Source organism: Protopterus annectens, chromosome 11.part0 (assembly GCF_019279795.1).
Source record: "Protopterus annectens isolate FY-2018-M chromosome 11.part0, PAN1.0, whole genome shotgun sequence".
Taxonomy (NCBI): Eukaryota; Metazoa; Chordata; order Ceratodontiformes; family Protopteridae; genus Protopterus; species Protopterus annectens.
Window position 1 is genome coordinate 657583374 of NC_056745.1, and position 27657 is coordinate 657611030.

At 38.0% G+C, this 27657-nt stretch overlaps 1 protein-coding gene across 1 annotated transcript in view; it reads left to right on the forward strand.

The window, feature by feature from the left end:
* LOC122815534 (tetraspanin-33-like) overlaps nucleotides 1–27657 on the forward strand; it is a 429437-nt gene that overhangs the window by 253000 nt on the left and 148780 nt on the right. The window contains exon 6 of the mRNA XM_044088100.1: nucleotides 13818–13946. Within this exon, the coding sequence (XP_043944035.1) occupies nucleotides 13818–13946 (129 nt within the window). The remainder of the gene's footprint in view (nucleotides 1–13817; nucleotides 13947–27657) is intronic.

Here is a 27657-nt window from a genome sequence, read left to right on the forward strand (position 1 = left end):
ATCAACAAAGCGTCCATAGAATTGTATATGTTGTTGCCAGATGTTATTTTCATCTTTGCTCCACTGGCATTCCCATTGGGCTAATGCTATATTAGCATAACTATTGGCACATGGAGTGCCCATGGCTACTCCCCATTTCTGCCAATAGACTTCATGCTCATATAGAAATACATTGTTTTGTAATATAATTTCTAGTAGCCCACATATCCTTTCCACATCCTTATTCAGTTGGTTAGCTAGTATAAAGTTTCTGACTGCTTCTATACCATATCCATTGGGTATGCTAGTAAATAAGCTATTCACATCCATTGTTGCCAATACCATATGCCTATAGTTGTCACACTTGTGAGCTTCAGCATACAATTTCTCTAATAATTGTGCTGTATCTTTTAGCACTGTAGGTGCTTTCTCTAATAGATTTTTAAGCTCATCTAATATGTAAATTGGAAGAGGCTCCATGATCCACCCTCTTCCTGAAACTATAGGTCTTAATGGCGGATCATTTAAATTCTTGTGTACCTTTGGTATGCCTTTTATTTCTGGTATACGCATACAAGTCTTCATCTATTATTCTACACATTAATTTTTCATACAGATCTTCTTTGACTTCCTTTACCAATCTTTCTATTTGTTTAATACCTATCTTAGTATATGTAGTTGTATCTCTAAGAAGCTCCTTCATCTTGTTGTCATATTGTTCCTTTTTCATGATGACCAATGCACCTCCTTTGTCAGCTGGTTTTATCACTATTTCTTTGTTAAGTTGCAGTTCTTTCAATGCCTTGTGCTCTCTATAGTTCAAATTGTGGAATTGCTTTCCTTTTCCTTCATCTTTGTTGTGCTATTTCATTCTCACAAAGTTTGATGAATGTTTCCACCTGAGGATGATTTATAGGCACAAACATACTTGGCCTCTTATAGGTTTGTTTTAAATCATCTGAACCCAGACCTTGTGTATTTTTGGTGCCATATATGTATTTTAACATTACATTTCTTCCAAATGTTTTTAAATCTATTACCACCTCACTAAGTTGAGACCTAATGGAGGGTACAAAGGTCAAGCCTCTTTGCAGAGGTTGGTTTTGTTCCTCACTCAGTACATAGTCTGAAATATTTATTACCAATGACTCGGTATCCTCTTCTCTACTTCTTGCCTGTCATCTAGGTTGCCTTTCTCTTTTTCCTTTCCCTGCTTAGGAATCTTGGGGCTCTGTCGTTCTGTTGATGTATAAGAAAAGGGGGTTGTTGAAAAATTGGTGCATATTTTTCTCCCTTTTTAGGTACCGTGCCTAGCTTACTACTTTCTTTATTATTTTCTTTATTAACTATCTCTAATGTTCTTGATCCCTCCTTCTCTGTTGTAAATACAACTTCTAATTCTTCCATGTTCTCAGTAACTATACTGCCATTCGTTACTACTCCTTTCTCTTTATTATCACTCCTCTGTCTTGGTGGGGCATGGATTTCTGCTTGCACATGTTGTTTTCTAGATGTTACTTCCGATAAGGACATTTTTCTTCTATTTTGTTTAGTATCGCTAGTTTTAGATTGATCTTGATTCCTTACTGTTCTTGGCCATTCAAAGAGCTGGCCTGCCTTAAAGTAATCAAAATCTCTTCTTAGTTTGTTAATTTTTATCATTTTTAACTTACTGTCATAAATGTCCAATTTGTCTTGGAGGTTCTCCAACCTCATAAGATTTTCTTCAGAGAGATCTAGTTGTTCCATCTCACTCTGCTTTATTTGTATAAGTTCTGAGATTTCATTTTCCTGCGGCTTAAAGAAATCTATAAGTAGTCTAATATAATTAAAACTGGTTTCTATGTTGATCCGTTGCCATTGTGCTAAGAGCTCCGGATAAGTGTTTCCATAACTTGGTATACATCTGACCCTTAGTCCTCTAGGTATCAGGTTATGGTGTAGGCACGCTTCCATGTGGAAACGCTGCCATTGCAATCTCTTCAACTTATGTGCTGCATTTTCCACTTCTTTGTATAAATTCTCGAATGTACTATTTATTCTAATATTCGCTGTCCTCGTTCCTTCTGTGATATTAATATCGATCAATGGATTGCAGTTGTTTATATGTAAGGTGGCTGCTTTCTTTTTCATATAAATCTGATTTGCTTTCTGTTCACTTTCCATATTCAAATTTTTCATGCGCCAAGTGCATTGCTCTCAACAAAAGGTTAAAATAGTAGAGAGAGAAGTGAGAAAACACTTACAGAAAATCCAAGAGATGCTGTAAATATGTTTTCAAAGAATGGTGCTTTCCTCCTTGGCTACTGCTGTTAAAAATCTTTGTTAAGACGCTTCTCCTTGTTTCTTCTTTAAAAGAACTTTTATTAAAATTATTTAAAACAAAAAACAAAATAAAAACTACAACCTAACCATTTGAAAGTTAGCGTTGTAACGCAAAAAAGAGAGATGAGCGCTTTCGGTTTATCAACCTTCTTCAGATCTGCTTAACATTTGCAGCTACTTCTATTTATATTCATGCTGCTGACTTAGAGTCATCCCCCACAACCAATGGGAGTCTCTATTCCAATTCTTGGTGTACTTGTAATCCAATCCGATGTTCTGGTTCTTATTTCTTGGAAGCCAATTGCATTCTTCCATGCAAATAAGTTTTAATAAATCTACCAATGTTTATTCATTCCTTTCTCTCACCTAATTTGCTATTCTTTTCCTTTTGCTCCAATGGCTTGTGTGCATCCTGTTGCTAGATGCAGGCTCCACCTTTTTATGTCATGTTCTTATTTGCCTTTTGTAAAAACTAATCACTCTCCCTGCATAGCATTTTTCATGTATTTCGCCTCTATATCCAAGACAAATTGGACATTTATGACAGTAAGTTAAAAATGATAAAAATTAACAAACTAAGAAGAGATTTTGATTACTTTAAGGTGGGCCAGCTCTTTGAATGGCCAAGAACAGTAAGGAATCAAGATCAACCTAAAACTAGCGATACTAAACAAAATAGAAGAAAAATGTCCTTATCGGAAGTAACATCTAGAAAACAACATGTGCAAGCAGAAATCCATGCCCCACCAAGACAGGGGAGTGATAATAAAGAGGAAGGAGTAGTAACGAATGGCAGTATAGTTACTGAGGACATGGAAGAATTAGAAGTTGTATTTACAACAGAGAAGGTGGGATCAAGAACATTAGAGATAGTTAATAAAGAAAATAATTAAGAAAGTAGTAAGCTAGGAGCGATACCTAAAAAGGGAGAAAAATATGCACCAATTTTTCAACAACTCCCTTTTCTTATACATCTATAGAACAACAGAGCCCCAAGATACCTAAGCAGGGAAAGGAAAAAGAGAAAGGCAACCTAGATGAGAGGCAAACAAGAAGTAGAGAAGAGGATACCGAGCCATTGGTAATAAATATTTCAGACTATGTACTGAGTGAGGAACAAAACCAACTTCTGCAAAGAGGCTTGACCTTTATACCCTCCATTAGGTCTCAGCTTAGTGAGGTGGTAATAGATTTAAAAACATTTGGAAGAAATGTAACGTTAAAATACATACATGGCACCAAAAATACACAAAGTCTGGGTTCAGATGATTTAAAACAAATCTATAAGAGGCCAAGTACGTTTGTGCCTATAAATCATCCTCAGGTGGAAACATTCATCAAACTTTGCGAGAATGAAATAGCACAACACAAAGATGAAGGAAAAGGAAAACAATTCCACAATTTGAACTATAGAGAGCACAAGGCATTGAAAGAACTGCAACTTAACAAAGAAATAGTGATAAAACCAGCTGACAAAGGAGGTGCATTGGTCATCATGAAAAAGGAACAATATGACAACAAGATGAAGGAGCTTCTTAGAGCTACAACTACATATACTAAGATAGGTATTAAACAAATAGAAAGATTGGTAAAGGAAGTCAAAGAAGATCTGTATGAAAAATTAATGTGTAGAATAATAGATGAAGACTTATATGTATTTTTTTGAAAACTTACATCCACTAATACCAGAAATAAAAGGCATACCGAAGGTACACAAGAATTTAAATGATCTGCCATTAAGACCTATAGTTTCAGGAAGAAGGTGGATCACGGAGCCTCTTTCCATTTACACAGAAGATGAGCTTAAAAATCTGTTAGATAAAGCACCTACATTGTTAAAAGATACAGTGCAATTATTAGAGAAATTGTATGCTGAAGCTCACAAGTGTGACAACTATAGGCATATGGTATTGGCAACAATGGATGTGAATAGCTTATTTACTAGCATACCCAATGGATATGGTATAGAAGCAGTCAGAAACTTTATACTAGCTAACCAACCGAATAAGGATGTGGAAAGGATATGTGGGCTACTAGAAATTATATTACAAAACAATGTATTTCTATATGAGCATGAAGTCTATTGGCAGAAATGGGGAGTAGCCATGGGCACTCCATGTGCCAATAGTTATGCTAATATAGTATTAGCCCAATGGGAATGCCAGTGGAGCAAAGATGAAAATAACATCTGGCAACAACATATACAATTCTATGGATGCTTTGTTGATGACATCCTCCTTATATGGAGAGGGCATGAAAGTTCGTTGCAGCAATTCATTCAATTTCTAACAACAACAACGGATTTCCTAAAGTTTGAAATCAAAATGTCACGGAAGAAAATAGAATTTCTGGATGTTAATATTATTACGGATGAGGTCAAACGATTGGAAACAGCCCTGTATAGAAAAACAACTTGGAAAAAACATCTTTTACATAGATCTAGCATGCATCCAGGCCATATTTTTAAAAATATTAAGGACAACCAGGTGCAAAGGGTCTCCAGATTGTGTACCAATGATAATATATTTCGAGAAGAAATACAAGGACTGATGAACAACTTTACAGCGAGAGGATATAAGGAAGAAAAAATGGATGAAGACAAGCTTAGAGTTATCTGAAGGAAGAAAGAGAGACCATACTATTCAGCTAAAATTGATAAAGAGAACAAAGAAAAGGAGCCGAACAGAAGAAAGGAAATAATAAGATGTCCTTTGATGTACAGTACAGATAATGTTATTATAAGAGAAACTATTAAGAAATGCTGGCCTATACTAACAATGGACCAGAAGATAAAAGACATAGTAGGAGAACATCCTAGTTATACCTATAAAAATAAGAAGAAATTAAAGAGGCTCCTATGTGACATAGATAGGCAAGAGACAAATAATGTATCTATGCTAACAGGAACATTTAAATGTGGAAAATGCAAAGCATGTCAGTACATTATGAACACAGATAGGTTTCAACATCCAATGACAAATAAGGTTTACATCTTTCAAGAAAGAGCAACCTGTAACAGTGAGAATGTGATCTATGTAGCAAGTTGCATGGTATGTAAAGCATTCTATATAGGTAAGACTAACAGAAAATTCAAAGAATGAGTATTAAGACATATACGGGACATTCATAATAAAATAGAGACTAATGCTCTTTATGTAAATATTAAAGAAAATCCAGAGCATAACTTTAGATTTATGGTTTTGGCACAGATTTAGCCTATGGAAAGAGGAGGTGATATAGTGAATAGAACAGAAAAAATTGAGTTGCAATGGATAATTAATTTACGATCCAACCAATTCCCCAGACTAAATGCTATAGTCCCGCTTAAACCTGTTTTAAAAGAAAGGAAACTACGAGGGAAATAAATTATACATCTGCCAATGTAGCTCAGTCGGTTGAGCATCAGACCCTTATCCAGAGGGTTTAGGGCTCGATTCCCAGTCTGGGCACCATGGTGAAAGGAGAAGAAATCTCCAACCATAAATGAAAACAGTTGAATTTAAGTTTACTGTGTAAGAAGAAGTTTGGAAAACATTGAAACCAAGAGCATCAAAGGAATAAAAAGAGTGTAGTTTGCTTATTATATATTTTTTGGCCTATATGTTACAGTCCTCCTCAAGCTTGTTTAGAAAGAAAAGAAAACTAAGAGGGAGTTGAACTATGCATCTACCAACGTAGCTCAGTCGGTAGAGCATTAGACCCTTAAACAAAGGGTTCAGGGTTCTAGCCCTGGTATGAACATTATGATGGAAGGAGAGTGAACCCCAAACTATTAATAAATTGAAATCAAGTTCATTGTCATGTAGAAGTCTGGAAAATATTGAAATTTAGAGCGCTAAAGGAATAGAAAGAGTGTTGTTCATCCATTATTTACATCAATTAGAAAGGAGAAATGATGTTTACGGAGATCAAAGACATTTATTAGCGAAAATTTGTCAGCAAATGAAGAAAAGGCATTGAATTAGTAGAGAGTTTGGAATTAGTATGGGAGAAAAAGGAGAAGAAGTGTAATTTGCCAACCAATGGATTACAAAACACTAAAAAACAATTAGGATAGCTTCTTAATAAGACTGAGTAAAGAGCTCTGCACAAAGTAAAACTCGGATAGAATAACCGGAATCAGCAGTACATCTTCGAATATAAGCAAGCGCTCTTAGTCAGAAAGAGACTTGGTATCAAGAAGCAAGACACAAAATAAAAAAAAAAAGTTTGTGATTTATGATGTGAGTTAGCAAGTGCATTTATGTAATTAAGTAAGCGCTATCAGTTTGAAAGAGACCTGATGACATGGAAGTAAGAGCATTTACAAGAAAGTGTTTGATCCTATGTTTTAAAACAAAGGAGAAAGCCACTGTACTTGTGGTTTACCTAATGAAGACAACTCGTGAAAGAGAAGAGGTTGTAGCTCTGTTATAGGCAGACAGACGCCTCCAATATAGAGGTGAAATACATGAAAAATGCTATGCAGGGATAGTGATTAGTTTTTACAAAAGGCAAATAAGAACATGACATAAAAAGGTGGAGCCTGCATCTAGCAACAGGATACACACAAGCCATTGGAGCAAAAGGAAAAGAATAGCAAATTAGGTGAGAGAAAGGAATGAATAAACATTGGTAGATTTATTAAAACTTATTTGCATGGAAGAATGTAATTGGCTTCCAAGAAATAAGAACCAGAACATCGGATTGGATTACAAGTACACCAAGAATTAGCATAGAGACTCCCATTGGTTGTGGGGGATGACTCTAAGTCAGGAGCATGAATATAAATAGAAGTAGCTGCAAATGTTAAGCAGATCTGAAGAAGGTTGATAAACCGAAAGCACTCATCTCTCTTTTTTGCGTTACAATGCTAACTTTCAAATGGTTAGGTTGTAGTTTTTATTTTGTTTTTTGTTTTAAATCATTTTAATAAAAGTTCTTTTAAAGAAGAAACAAGGAGCAGCGTCCTAACAAAGATTTTTAACAGCAGTAGCCAAGGAGGAAAGCACCATTCTTTGAAAACATACTTACAGCATCTCTTGGGTTTTCCGTAAGCGTTTGCTCACTTCTCACTCTACTACATTTTTAATATAGTTCACTACTCTTTCTTTTTTGTATATATCTAGGAGACCATTAACATTTAAATATAATATCAAAAGGGTCATTAGGTTAAAAACTTATTCCACCTTTTATTTGTAACAACTTTTTTGTTAAATATATATTTCCAGCTTTTGTGTTACAAGTGCACACTAATGTTTGGCAGGTTGACCTTTTATACAGCTGTTTCTCGTCATATTCATTTGACCCCATGTCACATCTTACAAAACATTTTGTTTTATTGAAAACCCTAAAACAAAAAAAATTACACCCCAATACCCCCCAAAAACATATTAACACACAAAACTATGTACATCTTCAAAAACTAAAGCTTTACCTTCCTAATAGGAACAATTGCCCCAAACTGACAGCCATAGTTACAGACTTGGGTTAATCTAAAAGGAAGGTTATCCATGCTAAGTACACGGTATAGCTTGTGCTTCTACTGAGTGCTGTCTGGTTGTGCTTTATCTTTATTACTCTCTCAGAATGAGAAAACACTTGAATGTTTTCAGAAAGCATTATCTCCTAGTCATTGAAAGAAAGCAGTTAAACGAAAGAAGCTTTCTGTTTATATTACTCTTTTCCAGATTATCTCCACAGAGACATGAGAACCAGATACAGATTTGCTTTTACAAGTATTTAGTTATTTATTTATTTGCTAGAGGAGAGCTTTATTATATCCAATGTTTTTTTTTTCTTATTTGCTTTCTCATAAAACTTGTTACTAGATAAAGCCAGGAGCCTTAATCCAGTTATTCCCCTATGCAAGATTGAGAAAAAAAACACATATTTTTTTCTTGTCATATTCCTTTGAACATACTTTTCTTCTTTTTTGCATTTCAGTGCCTACATTTCTTAAAACTGAACAAGGAGACAGAGAAAAGAAAGAAAAAAATAGGGTCACCTGTTTACTTTAATATCACCATTACACTTAAAAATAACTGAGAAAACTTTACTTTATAGCATGCAGATATCATGCACTATACAAATGCAACTGTTAAGAACAAAGGTTTGTTTTACTTACAGTTAAATCTTTCTTTCTTTTTCCCCTCTCCTAAACGTTCCTCCAAACATTAATGACATGAAGTTGGGCATATGCTTTAGAGTCCCCTACAAGTTTAACAAAGTCAAAAAAGTTCAGTATTTCCAGGTTTTCTTCTTCTGTCATGTTTCACAAATATAATTAATGCTTTATAATCCCACATTTATTTATTTTCTGAGTAGCTGGTTTTATTCATGTTTATCTCCATCTTCCAAATCAGTCTCTGCTTCCTTTCCAACATGCTCTCATTCTTCTAGTCAACTCTTGTGGTTTTTACTGTCTCTCAAGTATTTTCCATTGAAACACTGGAAAAAAATTTCAGTGGCACAGTCACTCTGTGGTCTTTATTACCGGAAGAACAAGAATCAGAATCTCCTTCTGTTTCACAGCTCACTTTTTGTTTGACAAACATTTGTATTTCCTCCTTAGGATGTTCTGCATAAAAAAATGATTTTGTCCCCTAGGAAAAAATATTCTGAAGATAGCTGGATACAGTAGCTTGAATCTCATGCTTGCTTTTTGAAATTCCCGGATTAGTGGAATAAATTTACTCCTCTTCTGCCTGGTGTACAGTCAGTAATCATTTTTCCACAAGTACTCTACTGTCTTCCACTTTTAGTACTTTGCCCTTCTGCCACAGTTTTAACAGAATCAACTCCTTCTGCTGGTAGGATTGCATGTTCAATGATAAAGGTCTAGGTTGCTTTCTCATGGTCAGGTTTGGAGCATACACATGATGTGATTTTTCAATTAACAATTCCTGCTGTGAAATACCAGTCCAGTTGCTTATTTGTTCTTTCATAAAATTAATACAGTCTGTTCCTTAACTGGTACAGCAGAAAATCTCAGGGTTTCCCTGTGTGCTCTGTCCTCTAATTCTTCTATTTATTGAAATATCTCTTCTTGAGCAGTCTCATATTCAGCAAGCCTTTTCTTCATTTTGATCTTTGATTTTTGCAGTTTTATTGCCTCATCAGAATATCTGCTTAAAACATCTTCCATTTTTTCCAGCCTTTTGTTATTTGAGTTGATATACTCCATGAGTGTTTCATTTATTTTAATCAGCTGTGAGTACATTTGACATAATTTTTCCTCTAGGTTTCGGGAAGTCATGTCTTGCACCAATGCTGGAGCTTGCACTGCTTTTTGCTGAACAGCTGCAGAATTCTTCCCAGTGGTTTTTCCTCACCTTTGTGGTTGACTTTTTTTCAGGTTCTCTGAATTTGTTTTGCTGGCATCCTACTGAAATTTACCCCAAAATGAATTCACTGTCTCTCTCTTTGGAGTTTCTGTTTTCAAACTGGGAGAGTTGAAATTAAGCTGTTACTCAATGTGCAGCCATCTTGGAAGTCTTGATTTTAGCAACAACATTAAGTAAAATCAGATGGCGGTTATGGAAAAAGGAGTGGGGGGTCTAATAGAGATGAAAATTTAGTATGATGGTAAAGAAAATTATGAATATATGTAAATATATTTATATATCTATATATTTGTACAGTTGTAAATGTTTGTAAATATGTAAATAAGTTGTAAGTAAGAGTTCTTTTTTATATATATAAATAATCGACCCTAACTCTTTTTGATAGGTGTAATGGGATCTTATACATCCATCTGAGGTACCACTAACTCAAACAGGTATGTCTCAGTTAAATGACTCATCCAAAGAATGGCACACTCAGAAGTACAACACCCCCTCCCCATCCATGCTGCACTGTAGTGGCAGCAATTGATCCACCCGGTATGGGAATAAAATGCACAGCCTTCTGCAACAACACTGAGTGTGCTACCTGTTGCATCACTGACACTTTTATAGAACATCAAACATTTAATCTTTTTATGACTTTTGTGGAAATTGGAAAGGTAATTGTTTTACTTGTATCTAGTTTTCATCTTTCACTGGTAACTTATTATTTTGAATCCAAACACTTCCACACATTTAGACCAGCTACTACACAGACACGTACTAAAGGTGGAGGTGTCTCGATTAACATCAAAAATAAATATACCTCAAGGCTGGTCAAAAGAACAATGCACTTGAGTATCTCCATGTTCAAATCACCATAGGCACAATCCAATACCACTTCCTTGCAAGCTATGGGTCTCCCTATATGACACAGGAAACCCATACCATGTATTTAAACTTATTAGAAACACTCATCATCCAACCCAATACCATATTCAAAGGTGATTTTAATTAACCCCCTTTTAACTGGGAATCATATATATGACACCAAATGTACAGGCACAGAGATTCCTGGATTTTGTAAATACAAATACGCTAACCAGGGGTGCAACCATACTGGATCTGGTCCCACTAATATGGGAGAGTGCTGCACACCCCCTAGTATAATGTCTTCTCTGGTAAGGTCAGACCACAAAAAGGTCTCCTTTGAAGTAAGAATAAAACCTAGATCCCCATCTAACCCTGGAATATTCAGGAACTACTCTAAGGCTAACTTCCTGCTATTAAGTGATAACCTAACAAACTTTCAAGCCCCATAAACACTGAGAACACTACTGCCTGTGCAGAACTGTTCACAGAAATCCTATACAAGCTTGTAAATAGTTGCATAGAGGCAGCTATGCTCACCAGGAAGAAGTACAGAACTAACTCAAAAAACAAACCAAATTTGTGAAATCACAAAATTAATAGGCTGTATAACAGAAGGAAGAAACTTGTGGCAAAAACTATGAGATGCAGCACCCAGCAGGATAAACGCAATCTCATCAAACTAAGCAAACAACTCAGAGGACAAATAAAGACTGCCAAAGCCAAATTTGAGATAAATTTGGTCTACTAGGCCAAGGACAACCACATGGCATTTTTAGCTATGTCTGCAACCTCCAAGGCAATACACAATTATGTGCAAAGCTCATTGTAAATGGAGCCACCTATACTGAACCAGAAGATATGACAAACCTACTGGGTGACAGGCACAGCTCCAACTTTATCCCTCTCTTCCCTTCAACCTTCCCTCAGGAAATACCATCAAATATACCTCTCCTTGCTATCACTAGGGAACAGGTCCTTAATGCTGTCTCTGAGGCTAAGAACAGTGCATTAATGGGCCCAGACAAATATCCCAGGATGCCTTCTAAATAGCATAAAACATGACCTATCAGGCCATCTAAAATTGTTATTTAACTGTAGCCTTCAAATAGGCTTCATACCTCATGAATGGAGATCAGCAACAGTCATTCCTCTTCACAAAGGTGAACCATCTACACACACTGGAAACTACAGACCCATAAGTCTCACTAGTGTCATATTCAAAGCCATGGAAAGAATTATCATGGAAATGATCAATAATGACATAGTAAACCTCCAGACACTGGACCTGGCCCAATTTGCTTTTGTCAAGGGCAGGTCATGCCTACTCAACCTGGTGGGCTTCTGTGAGAAGGTCACCAAAGCAATGGATGAGGTCAAAATGGTTCACACTGCCTACCTTGACCTGGCCAAGGCATTTGATACAATACCCCACTCAGGCATTGTTGACAAATTCAAAAGGTTAGGTGCAAAACTTGTGTCACTGGTTCACAAACAGGACTCAGGAAGTTATAATTGGGGAAGCCACCTCTACAAAAACACCAGTCACAAGCGGAGTCCCTCAGGGATAGGTCCTGCGAACACTCCTTTTTGGCATTTAATTCTTTGAAGTCAGGGGGCAATGTCAATGGCTTCTGGCTGAATAAATTTGCAGATTATTACTAAATAGGAGCTGTCATTGAATCCCACACCAACACAAATGTTCTCCAGGAATGGCTGACACAGACAAACAACTGGTGTCAGAGCCATGGACTAAACCTAAATGCCAAGAAATGCATAATAGTATTCTTCAGCAAGTCATCCACCTCTGGTAACTGTCATATTAACAACACACCCCTAAGAGTTAACCCAGTAGTCAGGGACTTGGGGATACACATAGACAGCAATCTAGCCTTTGACCATCACATGTGTATAGTAGTGAGAAAATCATTCTGTGTTATGCGACTTATAAACAAAGGTATGGCATCTAGGTCCAAGGAAGTCATTGTTCCACTGTATTCGGCATTCATCAGATGTATCACTGAGTACAATGCCCCCTTTGGTATGTACCTAATCAGGTATATCCAACAACTGGAATGTTCACAGAGGTTCCTCACTAAAAGAATACAGGGCATAATTAACATGTTCTATACACACTGTCTCTAGGCCCTATCCCTGTAGTCTGTCTCCTGCAGGCTGTTGAGGGAGATCTATGCCTGGCATACAAGGCATTGTCAGTCCCCACTCTGATGGACTTCCTGCATATCCACAAAACAAACAGCACCGGAAGTACCCATTCTAAAGACTTAAACCTTGCCTGTGATATAAATAGGACCTGATGGAGAGACAGGTATGTATCCCAGAGACTACCCCTTCTCTGGATCCATGTGAAGCAGAGTTCCTCCCTAATCCAATTCAAGTGTGACTTGGATAATTGGATCAGGAACAGGAAATTCATCCCTGGTTTGGCACCTATGTCTCTAATGGACACATGCAGCCGGTAAATGGTTCATATCCCAAGCCCTTGCTTGTAACTGTTTCACCTCCCAAGCCCCTGCTTACACTTATCAAGGATACTAGAACTTGTAAGAGATTTGGAATGCATGGCTAGGCTTAAAAAGTCCCTTGTGGTCATTAACCTAGTAAACATCTATGAATCCAGGAACATCTTAAGAGACAAAGAAGTTATTGTGCCACTGATAAGCATTGCTTAAATCCCAGCTGTGGTAGTGTGTTAGACAAGGGAAAAAAACATAACAACATTGAGAAGGGTCTAAGGAAAGGCACAAACAGCAATTAAGGAATGGAGGGGAATAGATGGCATAGGAATTCTAAAAGAGCTGAGGCTGCCTATGAGGAAAGTTAGAAGCTATAGGGAACATGCTGCAGGCGTGTAAGATACTGGCAGATGGCTGTGAGGGGGTGAACATTGGAAGAAAGGATAGGGAGGGAAGTACAGGTCATCAGTTACAGACAGAGGGGAACCCATTTTAACTTAGACCTAAACAAGTTTTATTTCATGGAGAGAGTTATGTGGAATGGACTGCCAGAGATGGTAGTATACACTAACTCAGAATAACTCCTCTTGACAGGTTGGGAGAGTTGGAGATGACGGAAGAATAGAAGGTGGGACATCTGTAAGATGACAACTGGAAATTCTTGATAGACTAGACAGCAAACTGTCACTTTCTGCCAGCCTTAATATGTAAGGTAACTGTAATATAATCTGTTGGTCTAGCTGTCTGTATGTCTGTCTGTCAATGTTTCTACCTGATTATTCTTATTGTAGCTACTAGTAAAATTATACCCCTTTATTAAAACAAAAAAGTTGAGATTGTTAGTTGTTTTTTTTTAATTCAGTTCCAGTGTTGCGGATGGAATAATTACACAGACTGGTCCAAGAATTTGTATTTCAACTGCACTCCAGAGAATCCCAGCAGGGAGAAATGTGGGGTACCTTACTCTTGCTGCATAACGATACCCATAGAGGTATGTGTACAAATTTACATTTTAGTTACTTAAGTATTTTAATGATGATGATGATGTGGAAAGGAATTTAAACTGCTTATGGTTTTCATCCATCTAAGAACACAAATCGTGCATCAAACTGAATAATGCAGATAGGAGTCAGTCAAATATTCCATGTTTATCAAGAAGCAGAACACTAGAGTACTATCTAAATATCTGAAATATTTATCAACAACCACAAATACTTAGTTTATTATACTACTGAAGAGTTTCTTATTTGAAATTACCTTACAAACAAAGCTCAGAATTAGCTGGAATCAGCTAGAATCAGCTGGAATTAGAAACATGAAAATGTGACAAAGGAAGGTAAGCAGTACATGCCAAGAATCATGTAATATTCTGAACTGTGAAACTATTTTATGTAAATAGACTGATAACCCAAGAGATTTTGACATGTGTTAGACCATTAGAAGTATTATCTAATTTATCTACATATATATTTAGTTTAGTATATAGGTAAATAGAGTAGGTTGTGCCTTACATTAAAGTATAAATTCTTCCATTTTCCTACTTGCAATTTCAGTACATTATTTTGTTTCCTTCCCTCCCAGCTATCCAATGATTTATACAAAAGCTTTGGGAATAAATCTTTTGTCTACCTCATCTACCAGTTGTGATTCCTTATAATCTGTAGACGGATCAGTGATATTTTATTGCAATTTGTCTTTCTGGGAAGAATCTTGATTATTAGAGGCATTTAATGCAGAAATATCACCCCTTTTATTGCATTAGTTTACTCGATGTAACTTGAAGTTCTAGTTTGGTCATTTGTTAAGGAAATGCAATGACTTCCTTTGAGCTACTATATACAGCACTGAATATCAGGTGTGCTTCATAGTGAACTTTTCTGACTTTGCTTTACAGACAGATCAATGCTTCATTTATTGTCTTCAGCATTCACAGATCTTGCATTTCATTCTGTTTTTAATATTTCCTTACTAAAGTTTCTAATCAAAGTGTATAACATTATTCTAATATCTGGAAATAGTAATTTAGTAGCAGGAGGAGTGATTTTTTTCCTGCACAGGGTGTTGATTTTGTTGAACTGGTCCTAAAGTATTTTTGCATCTTATTAAATGATATTTCTTAGTTTGAAAACATCATTATGTTGCAATAAACAAAGTTGTCTTTTGGAAGATATATATAGACTAAAGAGAAATGGTCCCGGCACTAAGCCTTGAGGGACTCCAGTGGACATTTCAGTAAGTTTGCATGTGTAACCTGCTATATTCACCTTCTGAGGTCTCTGCTTCTCACAGTTATTCACTCATTCAGCTATGTAGGTATTAACATTTTCCTACAGTAATCTTATGGATGATTTTGTAAAATACCTTGTCAGGATTTGTCAGGATGTGTACATTGTGTTTTGTCATCTTTTTGTGACTGTCCAAAGTTGGAGGAGTTGTGAATACTTATAGAAAAAATATATACACACTGCATGTTATTTTCTATGTTTGTGCTCTGGAAACTTCTGTAAGTCATTTGAATTGACTCTATGCTCATTTGTTACTCTGAGGCAGTGATCTACTGTGGATGTTGGGGACCCTGTGAAGCTTGAGACATGCAGTGTGATATTCTGTTTATTGTCTCTGACTACTGGGAAGTGATTTGGGCAGTTTAGAGCTTAGTCTATAGCTCTTGCTACAGACTGTGCAACAGTTTTTATAGCTACATTTTGGTTGCATTGTTTTACTTTTCCTATATCCTGCTTTTGAAGATCTAATCAGTCTTGTGTGGGGTCTTATGATTCTAACCTTTGAGCTGATTTGTTTATCGCGTACTTATTTCTCTAGAGTGGTCTTTGTGTAGCTGTCTGTGATGCCTAGACACTGAGTTTATACCAAATTACAGCATTAGACAGATTCATTAATTTTGGTGTTGATGCAGGTTGACTGCTGCTGGACATCATTGCATGTTATATCTGGACATTCCTGTTAAGTATTTTTTTTCCATCATTTGATTTCCAACTTGCCCTTGGGCCTGAAGTGTTGGAACAGGTTTGGGCTGCTATTTTTGATTGCGTTTTGCAACCTGGAACATTGTTTTTCATGGTGGGTTATATATTGTGGAGGAGGATGCATGAAGTAACATTCTTGTGAAGTTTTATTGATGTTAAATAGCATATTTGCTCATTTATGCTGCTCTGTTCTGTTCTCAGAACATTTTACTTCTAACATATGGAAATGGTATTGCTTTACTTTGTCATCATAGCTGAAGCTGAAAGTGGTCAGTCCCTCAAATGTCACAGTTACCTCCTCAAAGAATTACACCAAATTAAGTGAGGATGATCTTGTCATGAACAGTTCATACTGTTCTGAGTCCATGTTCAATGTTCATTGTTTAATGTAAGTAAATAAATAAATAGCCTCTACCTAATTAGTAGTGGATTGTAGACCCTCTTACCAAACCATTTGTCAACACTGGCTTTAAAGAGCCACAGTTTATCCACCTTCCTTATACTTAGGGTAAGCATATTCAACAGCCATCCTGCTCAACAGTGAAAAGCTTTGAACCTAAGCAAGGTATTAGCGATTGAGTCAGTAAGATGGTCCTGATTGTTTCTAGTGCCCAAGAAACGATATGAAAATTCAATACCCATGGTAGCCACCATAGTTAGATTATGTTTGTGAATGTATGTTAAAATTAGATCCCCTCTAACAAATCTATAGTCAGCCGGAAAACAGATGTAATCTCTTGACCCACATTTATAAGTCAAGGACCTAACTTTAAAATTAAGTGTGGTAAAGAATGTTTGAACTCTTTGTAGTTTTTTAATCTGAGTAAGAGTAGCCTCAGGCTGCAACACGATACTCTAGAGTAAGCCTGATGATGGCTTTAAACAGGGTTATAAGCATGCATTCATTCCTACTCTACAGTGTGTGCACAATATCTCTGTTCACTGAGAAGCAATTTCTAATAACTGATGATATGCTGGCTTCAAACTAAAACACTTATCAATAACTGCTCCAACATACTTTACAAGTAGGTTTCAGTCAGAAGCACATTAGAACATATGGGTAACAGGAACTATTTTCCCCAAAATGAATGATTATTGGTTTTGTTGCATTAAATGCCTTGCTCGACAATGCCCAAAGATGAAGGGCATCCATCTGCTTCTGCAGTCCTATCTGCAATCCTATCTGATGAGACATTTTGGTTACAATTGTCCCCACTATTGTGACTTCAGCAAACTTATGAGTCTAGATATCGCTGGAAACAGGAAGGTCTGCCATAAAGATGGGGGGGGAAATCACAGACCCCAAAACTGACCTCTGTGGTCTCCCAGTAACATCAGTTTATCTTTGGATGTAACTTTGGCTATTTTAACATTTAATGATCTCCTCTATAGCCATTTCATTATCCACCTTGTTATATGTCTGGTTTCCCATTTCTTTCCAGCCCCCTAACTATCTGAACTCATGGCACTGATTTGAAGGCCTTTGGCAAGTCCAAGTAGACAACATCCACTGGTAATCCCTGGTCTAATGCTTCCTATAAATTCTGACAAAAGTTTATCAGATTTGTTATATAAGATTGACTGCTAGTTAAGCCATGTTTGTAGATATCAGCACCTGATTTCAAGTAATTTTATATTAAGTATCAAAAGACGCTTTCAAAACATTTGCCCAGAATACAAGTTAGGCTGGTAGGTCTATAATTGTCCATAGTTTTAGTGGTCCCCCCTTTTAAGATGAAAATTACATTGGCTTCTTTCATGAGTTCAAGAAGAAACGCAGCACTAAGAGACTCTTGAAACAAATTATGTAAATGGTGTGATGTGATTAGCACTATTGGACAGAAAAACAGCCATTTGGACCAGTAGCAGAGTTAGATCTGACTGAATCTATGACATCCCTCGAGTTTCATTAGATATACTTAGACAACTCTCAGAGCCATCATTAACCAAACCATAGTCTCCTTAACTAGTTTTGTTGGAGTGCTCTGTGGATGTATCCACAAATAAATCAGAAAGAATCTGTGAACCAGTTATCTCAAGCTTACCTACAGTAATATTGCTTCTACACTGATGATTCCTTATGAGGTGTACAGGTCACTAACTTTAACTCATAAAAAATACTAGCTTTTTCATATTAAACTTCTCAAACCCACTGTAGCTTTCTGAAATCTAATATTGTTAGCTGGTCTGGGCGCTCTCTTTTAGTTAAACCACGACTGCTTCTTTTTTCTCTGCTTACTATATTAAATTTTCTTGTCAAAAACAGGTTTTCTTAATTGGCTTGTGTGGCTGGCACATCAGAACATGGATAGCAATTAATCTATTAATAAAGTTGTAAAAGACTAAGGTTCATAGGTTCATAGGCAGGTACTAGGCTATCAGCCCTGGGGCCTATACAAGCCCAGCCAAAAATGTACTCTGGCTTTTGCCACCCAAGAAAATTATTTTCCTGTGCCACTGTTGAGCAGAGCCACAGAGGTGATCCCCGGGGTGAATTTCCTATTTCCCATCCAATAATCAAGATTTTTCTTGAAGAGTGCTAATGAGGAGCTTTGTTTGATATAGGTAGGTAGTTTATTCCAGAGTATGGGAAGTCTCTGGGACAGGAATCTATCCCTCCGGCATGTTCTGTTTATTGTGGTGACAAGGTTTAGGTCCCTAGAGCGTGTAGCTCGGAGGGATTGGGATTTCTTTAGGTGGAGCATGTCCAACAGCTCTGGGTTTGACATAGCTTTGTATGTTAGGCAGAGATCGCCTCTGAGTAGGAGATATGCGACGGAGTAAAGCTGGAATTTTTTGAGACGGTCTGCGTAGGGCATCTGTTTGAGGCCGGTAATCCTCTTTGTGAAGTATTTCTGCAGCCTTTCCAGCTGTTGTACATGTCTTGTGAGGTACATACCAAAAGGGGTATTGTACTCTATAATGGGTCTAATGAGTGATGAGTAGAGGAGAACAATGACCTCTTTTTTTCTGGATGAGAAACCTTTTGTGATGAGGTGTGCCACATAGAAGGATTTCCTGACTACTGTGGTGATGGGATTATCAAAGGAGAGACTACTGTCCACCTGTGTCCCAAGGTCTCTTATCACACTTTCAGTGGTAAGTATACTGCCGCCTATGTTGTAGTTCATGGGTACAGAGTTTTTACCAAAGGAGATGACAATGCACTTTTTGGCATTGAGCTTGAGGCCATGACTTTGGCTTTGACACCAGGCATCTGTCTCAGTGAGGCCCTTTTGTAGGATGTCCACATCATTAGGAGTTTCAATTATGGCTCCTAGTTTGCAGTCATCTGCGAACTTTGTTAGCCAAAGACCTTCTGTGTTAGCCTGTACTTCAGAGAAGTAGATACCAAACAGGAGAGGACCCAGGACTGAACCTTGTGGTACTCCACTTGTCACTGGTCTGAAGTCAGATTTGGAGTCTCACAGTGTGGGTTCTGACAGTGAGGCAGTTGACAACCCATCTTGTGACATAGGGATTTATACCTAGTTTAGTGAGTTTATCTATAATTCCAGAGTGAGGGATGGTGTTGAAAGCCTTGGCAAGATCTAGATGGGCTGTGTGAACCACCTTACCCTTGTCTATGGCTTTGGTGACTGCTTCAAAGAAGTCTATCAAGTTTAGGAGACATGATCTGCCTTTTACATACCCGAACTGGGTGGGATCCAGAGTTTGGAGATTACCAATGTCTTTGTTTATAAGTTCCATGATGATACGTTCCATGGCCTTGCAGACCATGTTCGTCAGGCTAATGGGGCGGTAGTTCCCGGGGTCCGTGGTGGCTCTCCCCTTGTGGAGTGGGATAACCGTTGCTGTGCGCCATTCAGCAGGCACAAAGCCTGAGGTGAGGCTATGATTGAACATGGTACTTAGGTGGGGTGCCAGTTTGTTCTGTAGTTCATGTACTACGCAGCCTGGGATGTTATCTGGTCCCATGGATGCTGTGCTCTTGGCTTTGGAGAGTGTGTTTTTTACCTGTGCAGCCATGATTACAGGAACTTTGCATTCTTCCGGTATAGAGATGGACTCTTTAGGGGGTGAGATGGGGGTAATGTAAGCACTGAACCTATCTGCCAGGATGTTGGCAATATCAGTTGGGTCTGTATATTTAGTGCCATTGTGCTGTAACTCAGAGCAGATCTGAGTGTTGCCATTGAAATTCTTGACATAGCTATAGAATGCTTTGTGGTTGTCTTTAGAATCAGTGGCAGTTTTGTTTTCGTAACTAGCTTTGGAGGATTTTATCAGGGATCGCAGCTTCTTACTGAGGCTGACCAGGGAGCTCCTCCACTCATGGGATTTTACTCTCTTTTGCAAGAGTTTCTTCCTTCTGTTGTACAGTTTGTTTATGGCAGGGGACCACCAGATTGGCTTTCTTTTTTTTGGAGGATAGTGTCTTGCTTCTGTTTGCGATAGCACCCTTCATGCACTGTATTGTCAATCTGCATGGGTGTCATGAAGTTCACCACTTCTGTCTTAAGAAGCATGAAGTTGGTTTTGGAGAAATTTTTTACCATGGTTTCCTTAATGGGGGGTGGAGGCAAGATGTGGATATCTAGGGTAATTAGCTTATGGTTGGATCGGACCAATGAGGCATTGACTGCAGGTGTGGAACACCGGTCACTCATATTGGTAATGACTAGATCTAAGATATTGTTGCCCCTGGTGGGGGTGTGGATAAGTTGATCCAGGGCATTGGAGTTTATGAATTCAGAATGCGCTGAACGAAGGAGTTGGTACATGAGTAGTTTTCCCAGTTAATGGTGGGGTAGTTGAAATCGCCCATTATTAGGGTGTTTGGTTGAACCCTAATATTTTCCAGTACATCAAGAAAAGAGGAGTGGGAATCCTGGGGCATGGTGGGTGATCTGTAGCAAGCTACAATTTGGATTGCAGTTTTGCCCACATAGGAAATGCTTTTTGAGTCACACAGTCACAATTCCATAAACTGAGATAATTTTGATAGATGAATTGTCACCCCAATAAACAATTTTCTGAAGTTTGTAGCTTGGAGGGGAGGTGATTTCTAAGTTTTATTATTCAACACACAAAAAACAGAAAAATATGGTCGGCCCCAAACATTTCAGGCGCTACTGAACATCCCCTAAAGGCAGTGAGCCCCAAACATTTCAGGCTGTACTGAACGTCCCCTAAAGGCAGTGAGCCCCAAACATTTCAGGCTGTACTGAACGTCCCCTAAAGGCAGTGAGCCCCAAACATTTCAGGCTGTACTGAACATCCCCTAAAGGCAGTGAGCCCCAAACATTTCAGGCGCTACTGAACGTCCCCTAAAGGCAGTGAGCCCCAAACATTTCAGGCGCTACTGAACATCCCCTAAAGGCAGTGAGCCCCAAACATTTCAGGCTGTACTGAACGTCCCCTAAAGGCAGTGAGCCCCAACCATTTCAGGCGCTACTGAACGTCTCCTAAAGGCAGTGAGCCCCAAACATTTCAGGCGTTACTGAACGTCCCCTAAAGGCAGTGAGCCCCAAACATTTCAGACTCTACTGAACGTCCCCTAAAGGCAGTGAGCCCCAAACATTTCAGGCTGTACTGAACGTCCCCTAAAGGCAGTGAGCCCCAACCATTTCAGGCTCTACTGAATGTCCCCTAAAGGCAGTGAGCCCCAAACATTTCAGGCGCTACTGAATGTCCCCTAAAGGCAGTGAGCCCCAAACATTTCAGGCGCTACTGAACGTCCCCTAAAGGCAGTGAGCCCCAAACATTTCAGGCTGTACTGAACGTCCCCTAAAGGCAGTGAGCCCCAACCATTTCAGGCGCTACTGAACGTCCCCTAAAGGCAGTGAGCCCCAAACATTTCAGGTGCTACTGAACGTCCCCTAAAGGCAGTGAGCCCCAAACATTTCAGGCTCTACTGAACGTCCCCTAAAGGCAGTGAGCCCCAAACATTTCAGGCTCTACTGAATGTTCCCTAAAGGCAGTGAGCCCCAAACATTTCAGGCTCTACTGAACGTCCCCTAAAGGCAGTGAGCCCCAAACATTTCAGGCTCTACTGAACGTCCCCTAAAGGCAGTGAGCCCCAAACATTTCAGGCTCTACTGAACGTCCCCCTAAAGGCAGTGAGCCCCAAACATTTCAGGCTCTACTGAACGTCCCCTAAAGGCAGTGAGCCCCAAACATTTCAGGCTCTACTGAACGTCCCCTAAAGGCAGTGAGCTCTCTGATCTAACATTTACTGACAGGAAGTTGTCTGTTCCTGTGAGTTCCTTGATAATGTTTGTGTAACCCAACTCCATACCTGTCCTAACTAAGGTGTTAAACAGATTATTAGCCTGAATCAAGGTCCACCAATCTACTCCTGGTGCTTTAAGGTCACTGGTGATCAAATCATATCCCTTTCTGAAGCATTCCTCTAACACAATAATAAACAAGCTCTTCTCAACAGGTGGTTGATTCAGTGGCCTATAAAATAGCCCTGTTCTCCATTTTGCCTTGTATTTAGAGATTGTAGCCACAATTATTTCAAAGTCTTTGCTAACAAAAGTTACAAATTACTGAAATGTATAGAAATTCTACCTCCACTTTTGTAGCTACAATAATTGTGACGTCCAGGAGCGGCCCTAGGTCAACTGGTGCCCTAGGCAAAAGGGCTCCATGGCACCCTCCACCACACTACCTGGTGCCCCCATCCTGGTCTACCTACACCAAATAAATACTGGAAAAGTGCCCCTGCTAGACCAGTGCCCTAGGCGGCCGCCTAGTTGGCCTATGCCTAAGGCCAGCTATGGTGATGTCCCTTGTATAAAGGAAGATATACTTGTTTGTTTGAGTCACTGTACTATGTTTCAGTAATTAAGATCATATAATAATTTTCACCACCTAATATAAGTAGTAAATTCATAAATTTAGATTCCTGATTCCTGATATTACACAAAGTGCATTTTATTTTTGAACTTTTCTTAGTGTTGTTCCCTTTTATATATAGTATAGCTTGCTGACTTTGTACCTAGTAGCATAGTATCTTCTCACCTGTTATACATTTTTAAACGTTGCATACCTGTCACTTCTCAGGCAAGCAGACTGTATTTCTTGCTTCTTCTGGTATCAAACTCAATCAATGAAAAGACTTCACACATTTATAATCAATAGTACAAAAAGATTTATTCTGCAGTATATGTGAAGGCCTACTTAGCTCTTATAGTTCCGTTGACTGGTTTTCTTTTGTTTTTCTTTAACTTTCTTTTCTTAAAGAATTACTTCTGAAAAGGAAAAAATTGTGTAAGATGGTTTTAGTTTTCAATCAATGTCCAGGCACACATTTAGAAGCCAAGAAGCAGGTATTCTGCCTCTCTCTCCCTCTTTCACTCATTTGCTAGTAAGGTTTCATTTCTGTAAGGGTCAATTGTATTGAAAGTCAAATTCAGATATCATAAAGTATAAAGCTATTTCTTTGTCTCATAATTCCTTCTTTATTCTAGACTATTTTTCTCCATTCAAGGACTTTTTTTACACATTTTATCTGTAGAGTCTGGTTTCATGAAATAATCAGGTTACAGAGCAGTCAGTTATAGAAAATATTATTAAAACGTGCAGAAGCATAGTTGGTTCAACCAGTGCCCTGGACTGGTACTGTGAACCAGTGCCTCACCACATCAGCTCTTCAAGTGAAGAGTCAAAAAATAACACTTCACCGTAATAAGCCAATGACAATGACTGGCTTATTACAGTTAGATCTATGACCCCCTGCTCTTCCATTAAAGTGCCAAAAAAAAAGAGAGAAGAGAAAAAATAGATGTTCCTTCTACTAGCATATTAACCAATAGCCAGATGAATGACATGCCCCCCAATCCAGCCATTCAGGTTCCATTTTTGTGCCCTGCCCCCAAACCTTCTTCAACTTGCTTTATTTAAAAAAATGTCTTCTTTTAAAATGTAGCAACTGTTTGCTAGAAATGTAGTAAACAAACACTTGCTACAGTTTATAGCTTGCTTGCACAGAGCATGGTGTTCATGTTTTACTTTAAAAAAAATCTCTTTTTTTTTTAAACTGTAGCAAGCTGCTTGCTTGAAATGTAGCAAACAGTTGCACAGTTTATATCCTGCCTGCACAGAGTGCTATGGCACTCATGTTTTAGTTTTAAAAAATCTTATTTTTAAACTGTAGCAAACTGCTTGCTACGAATGTAGCAAACGGTTGCTACAGTTTATACCCTGCCTGCACAGAGCACTACAGTGCTCATATTTTATTTAAAAAATGTAGCAAACTGTTTATTATAATGTAGCTTGTAGCTGCCACAATTTAAACCACACACAGAGTGCTAAAGTGCTCAGGTTTAACCACAAATGCAATACTGACTTTTAAAAACCAGTATTGTGCTAAAGAAAGATCAGGATCAGCTTATCATGCCCCCAACACTTTGTGGTCAGGATCAGCTTATGCCACCCCCAATACTTTGTGCTCAGAGCAGTTGCCTCTCGTACCCCACCCTAGCTATGCTACTATATTAGTTATATGCTATCAAATAAGAATTTAAGTTGGCAACATCTATTTATTGCAAATGTACAACAAATGAAATGAAAAACAAAAGCAGAACTTTTTCCTTTCAGTCAACTTGAAATGTAGGACATGACTATGTCTTCACAGATAGTATATCTCTATAACCAGCAGGTGGCACTATGTTGTTCAAATGTTAGACAATATCCTACTTCCATGGATTGCTTTTTTTTTTTTATTAGTAATTTATCCCATGCCTTCACTTCTTGGAAGCTGCAGTCGTGGTCTTAGTTTTATAGTTTAGAAGTATATTTTATTAAGATTTTTTTCAGAAAAAATAGGGTTAATTTGTATACTAGCTTACTTGATTGAAGATCATGACAATGCTAGATTTATGTTTGCCTACAATTTCACAGCTCATACAGCTCATTTTACTCAAGAAATCTTCTGTATTCTTTTATGCTAGGAAGCAGGCAGGACATGCCTTACTCTAATCGTTCTATATAGACTCTTCTTAACTAGTCACTACAATGTACATATCTCATTCACTTTAGATTTTCTTGTAGTTTTTTTTTCTGGTAGTTTTTTCTTATAGTTATTTTGTAGTTTTGTTTGGATGGCGCAGTTGTACAGCGGTAGCACTGTTTCCTCTGCAGTTTGATTCTCAGCTGGGGTGCCTTCTGTGCGGCGTCTGCATGTCATCCCTGCAGTCGTGCAGGTTTTCTCCGGTTTTCTCCCACGTTTCAAAGACATGCATCTGGAGTGTTTCTCCCCAGGCCTCCGCTGAAAATTGGCTATGTTCCAAGTCAGACTTTCCCTGTTAACAAATGTAAAGTAGTCCAGGAATATTTAAAGATGTAACCTTCTGCATGCAGCTAAAACAACTAATCTGTCAGTTCTGTTGTTTCTGTTAGACGAATATACTTATGTAATTGCATATTTGTATTACTTATGAATCTTTTAGCATTAGAAAACTTTTGGTACAGAACCTTATCTTGGACTTATTTCTTTCCAAAGCAGCTTTACAGATAAACCAGTCAGATGGTGCAGATGCAGAGCATACATCTGCACCATTGAAAAGATAAATTTGGAAATGGACTCAGCCTGCTGATATGGCTTGTTCAAGAGATTGGATGAAGAAGCCAGTGACCAACAATCCTGTCCCAAGTGGGTTGTCTGAAAAACCTGACCCCTGTGCAACCCCTGGCAGGACTGGGAGTCTTGAAGGTCATCTCAGGTCAGTGTAAAGAGTATTTATGATGTCTTGACATAATTGCACTAACTGCTGCCCAGATAGGGTAAATGACCTGCCTCTGTAAAAATGATGGCTCCCATGCTTCATGCTCTCTGCCCATCATCAGATTCCTTCTTCCTCAAGCTTTGAAGAGAATTACTTTTGAGATCCACTCTCCAAGGAGCTTGGGGCCCACTCAATAAAAGCTTATAGCTGGGAGAGTGGGGAAGCCATGAAGGAACATCCTAAGACTGTGCAGGATCAGAGAAAACAAACAGAAAAAAATAGCTTTATAATTCTGTTTCCTTAGAATTTACCTTCGATCTGCCTGCCTGTCTGTCTGTGGCTACAGTTTTCTTATTTCTTGAATATCCTTTGCATGGCTTATTTTATCAGACATTACTTTTTTCCTAGGTAAATTGTGGTTTATAGACTGTGTGGAGTTTTTACTTCCTTTGTTCTTCTGCCATATCCTGCTGTATGGATTTGGCTTGTACACGTTTCATATAGAACACCTTACCAACATATGCCCCCTCAGTCAGAGTATGATTCAAGGTTATAAGAAATAATAACTCTTTGATGCTGTAGACAAGGCAGACACTTCTTTATAAAACATTTGTATAAACTGCTTTACAGATGCAGAAACATTCAGATGAAATGGCACATTCATGTTGCAAGCAAGAATGAAGGATTCTAATCTAAGGGACAATCTGCTCAGCTTCTAACGTTATATACAATAAAAACGTTGCTACATTCCTACAATATTGATGTTGTTATTGTTTTGTGAAACATGGTTAAATGAACGTGGCAAGTTTTGAAAGGGAAATTGCATGCATAAAATAAAAGAAATGTTTAACATCAGGATCTAGGTACATAAGGTTAAGGTGAGAGACAAAAATATAAGAAATGATAATGAGATCCACCTATAACTTTGAAAATGGAAATAAACAAGCTGGGCAGACAAACATAGTATGAGACAAAATAAAGAACATTTTGAAGAAAATTTATATAAAAGTATTGAGCATAATGGGAAACCTTTTGCATATACATGAGATGCGGTAGAAGCAAAGACATATAAAAGAATAAACTGTGTGAAGATTCCAAAATGTATTCTCAAACACAGAGGTTATAGCTATATTCACAAAATCATATGTAATACAGTTTGGCTCTACAAAGGGGTTGACAAATAATCAGAATATCATGACATTAACTTCCTATACTGAATTTAAAGTAGATTATATTGAGAAAGAATTACACAAACTGGACCCAAACAAATCACAGGGAGTATTAATGACCGGAGAACATGTCAGCATGTATATCTGTTATTCAATAGGTCATTTAAGCATGGAAGATTGGAAACATGCACTTGTTGAGCCCATCTTTTAGGTAAAGGAGAATAGAACAAGCTTGGTCATACAGACCATAAGTTTACTTTCTCTGGGAAAAACTTTGGAGGAGGTTATTTGGGATAATTTCTTGTCAGCATTGGAAAGGTTAGGACTTGAAGCCACTTCTCAGCATGCATAAGTCCCTTTAGTTTTTTATACAGAGCAGGTATATTGTTATCATCCAAAGGAGAAGTTGAGAAAAATAATTAAAAGAGTTGAAGGAATTTATTTGAGAGGGGAAGAGGGCATGAGTTAAGTGGGATAAGTTGATCCTCCCCACAGAACAACGTAGTTTAGGATCACCTGATTTGAAAGCATTCTTTAGAGATATGCAGTCAAGGCTCATACACATAATGCAAGTAGAATGTTATAAATCAAAGCGTAATTGGGGTGATGGTGATGAAATGGGGAAGTGTGAGAAATAAGGAGAGCATGGGATTTTGGATGCAGATCTTTAAGGAGACTTGCAATAACCATATGGAATATTGTATACATAAACTTGAAGAAAGTCTTCTAAGAATTAAGCAAACACAGAAATGGAGAGAGGAGCTTTTGCCAAAAGGAATGACTGTAGGTAGAAGTACAGAACATAGGATGATGTGATTTAATGGAGAACACAGTCAAAAGAAAAGTCA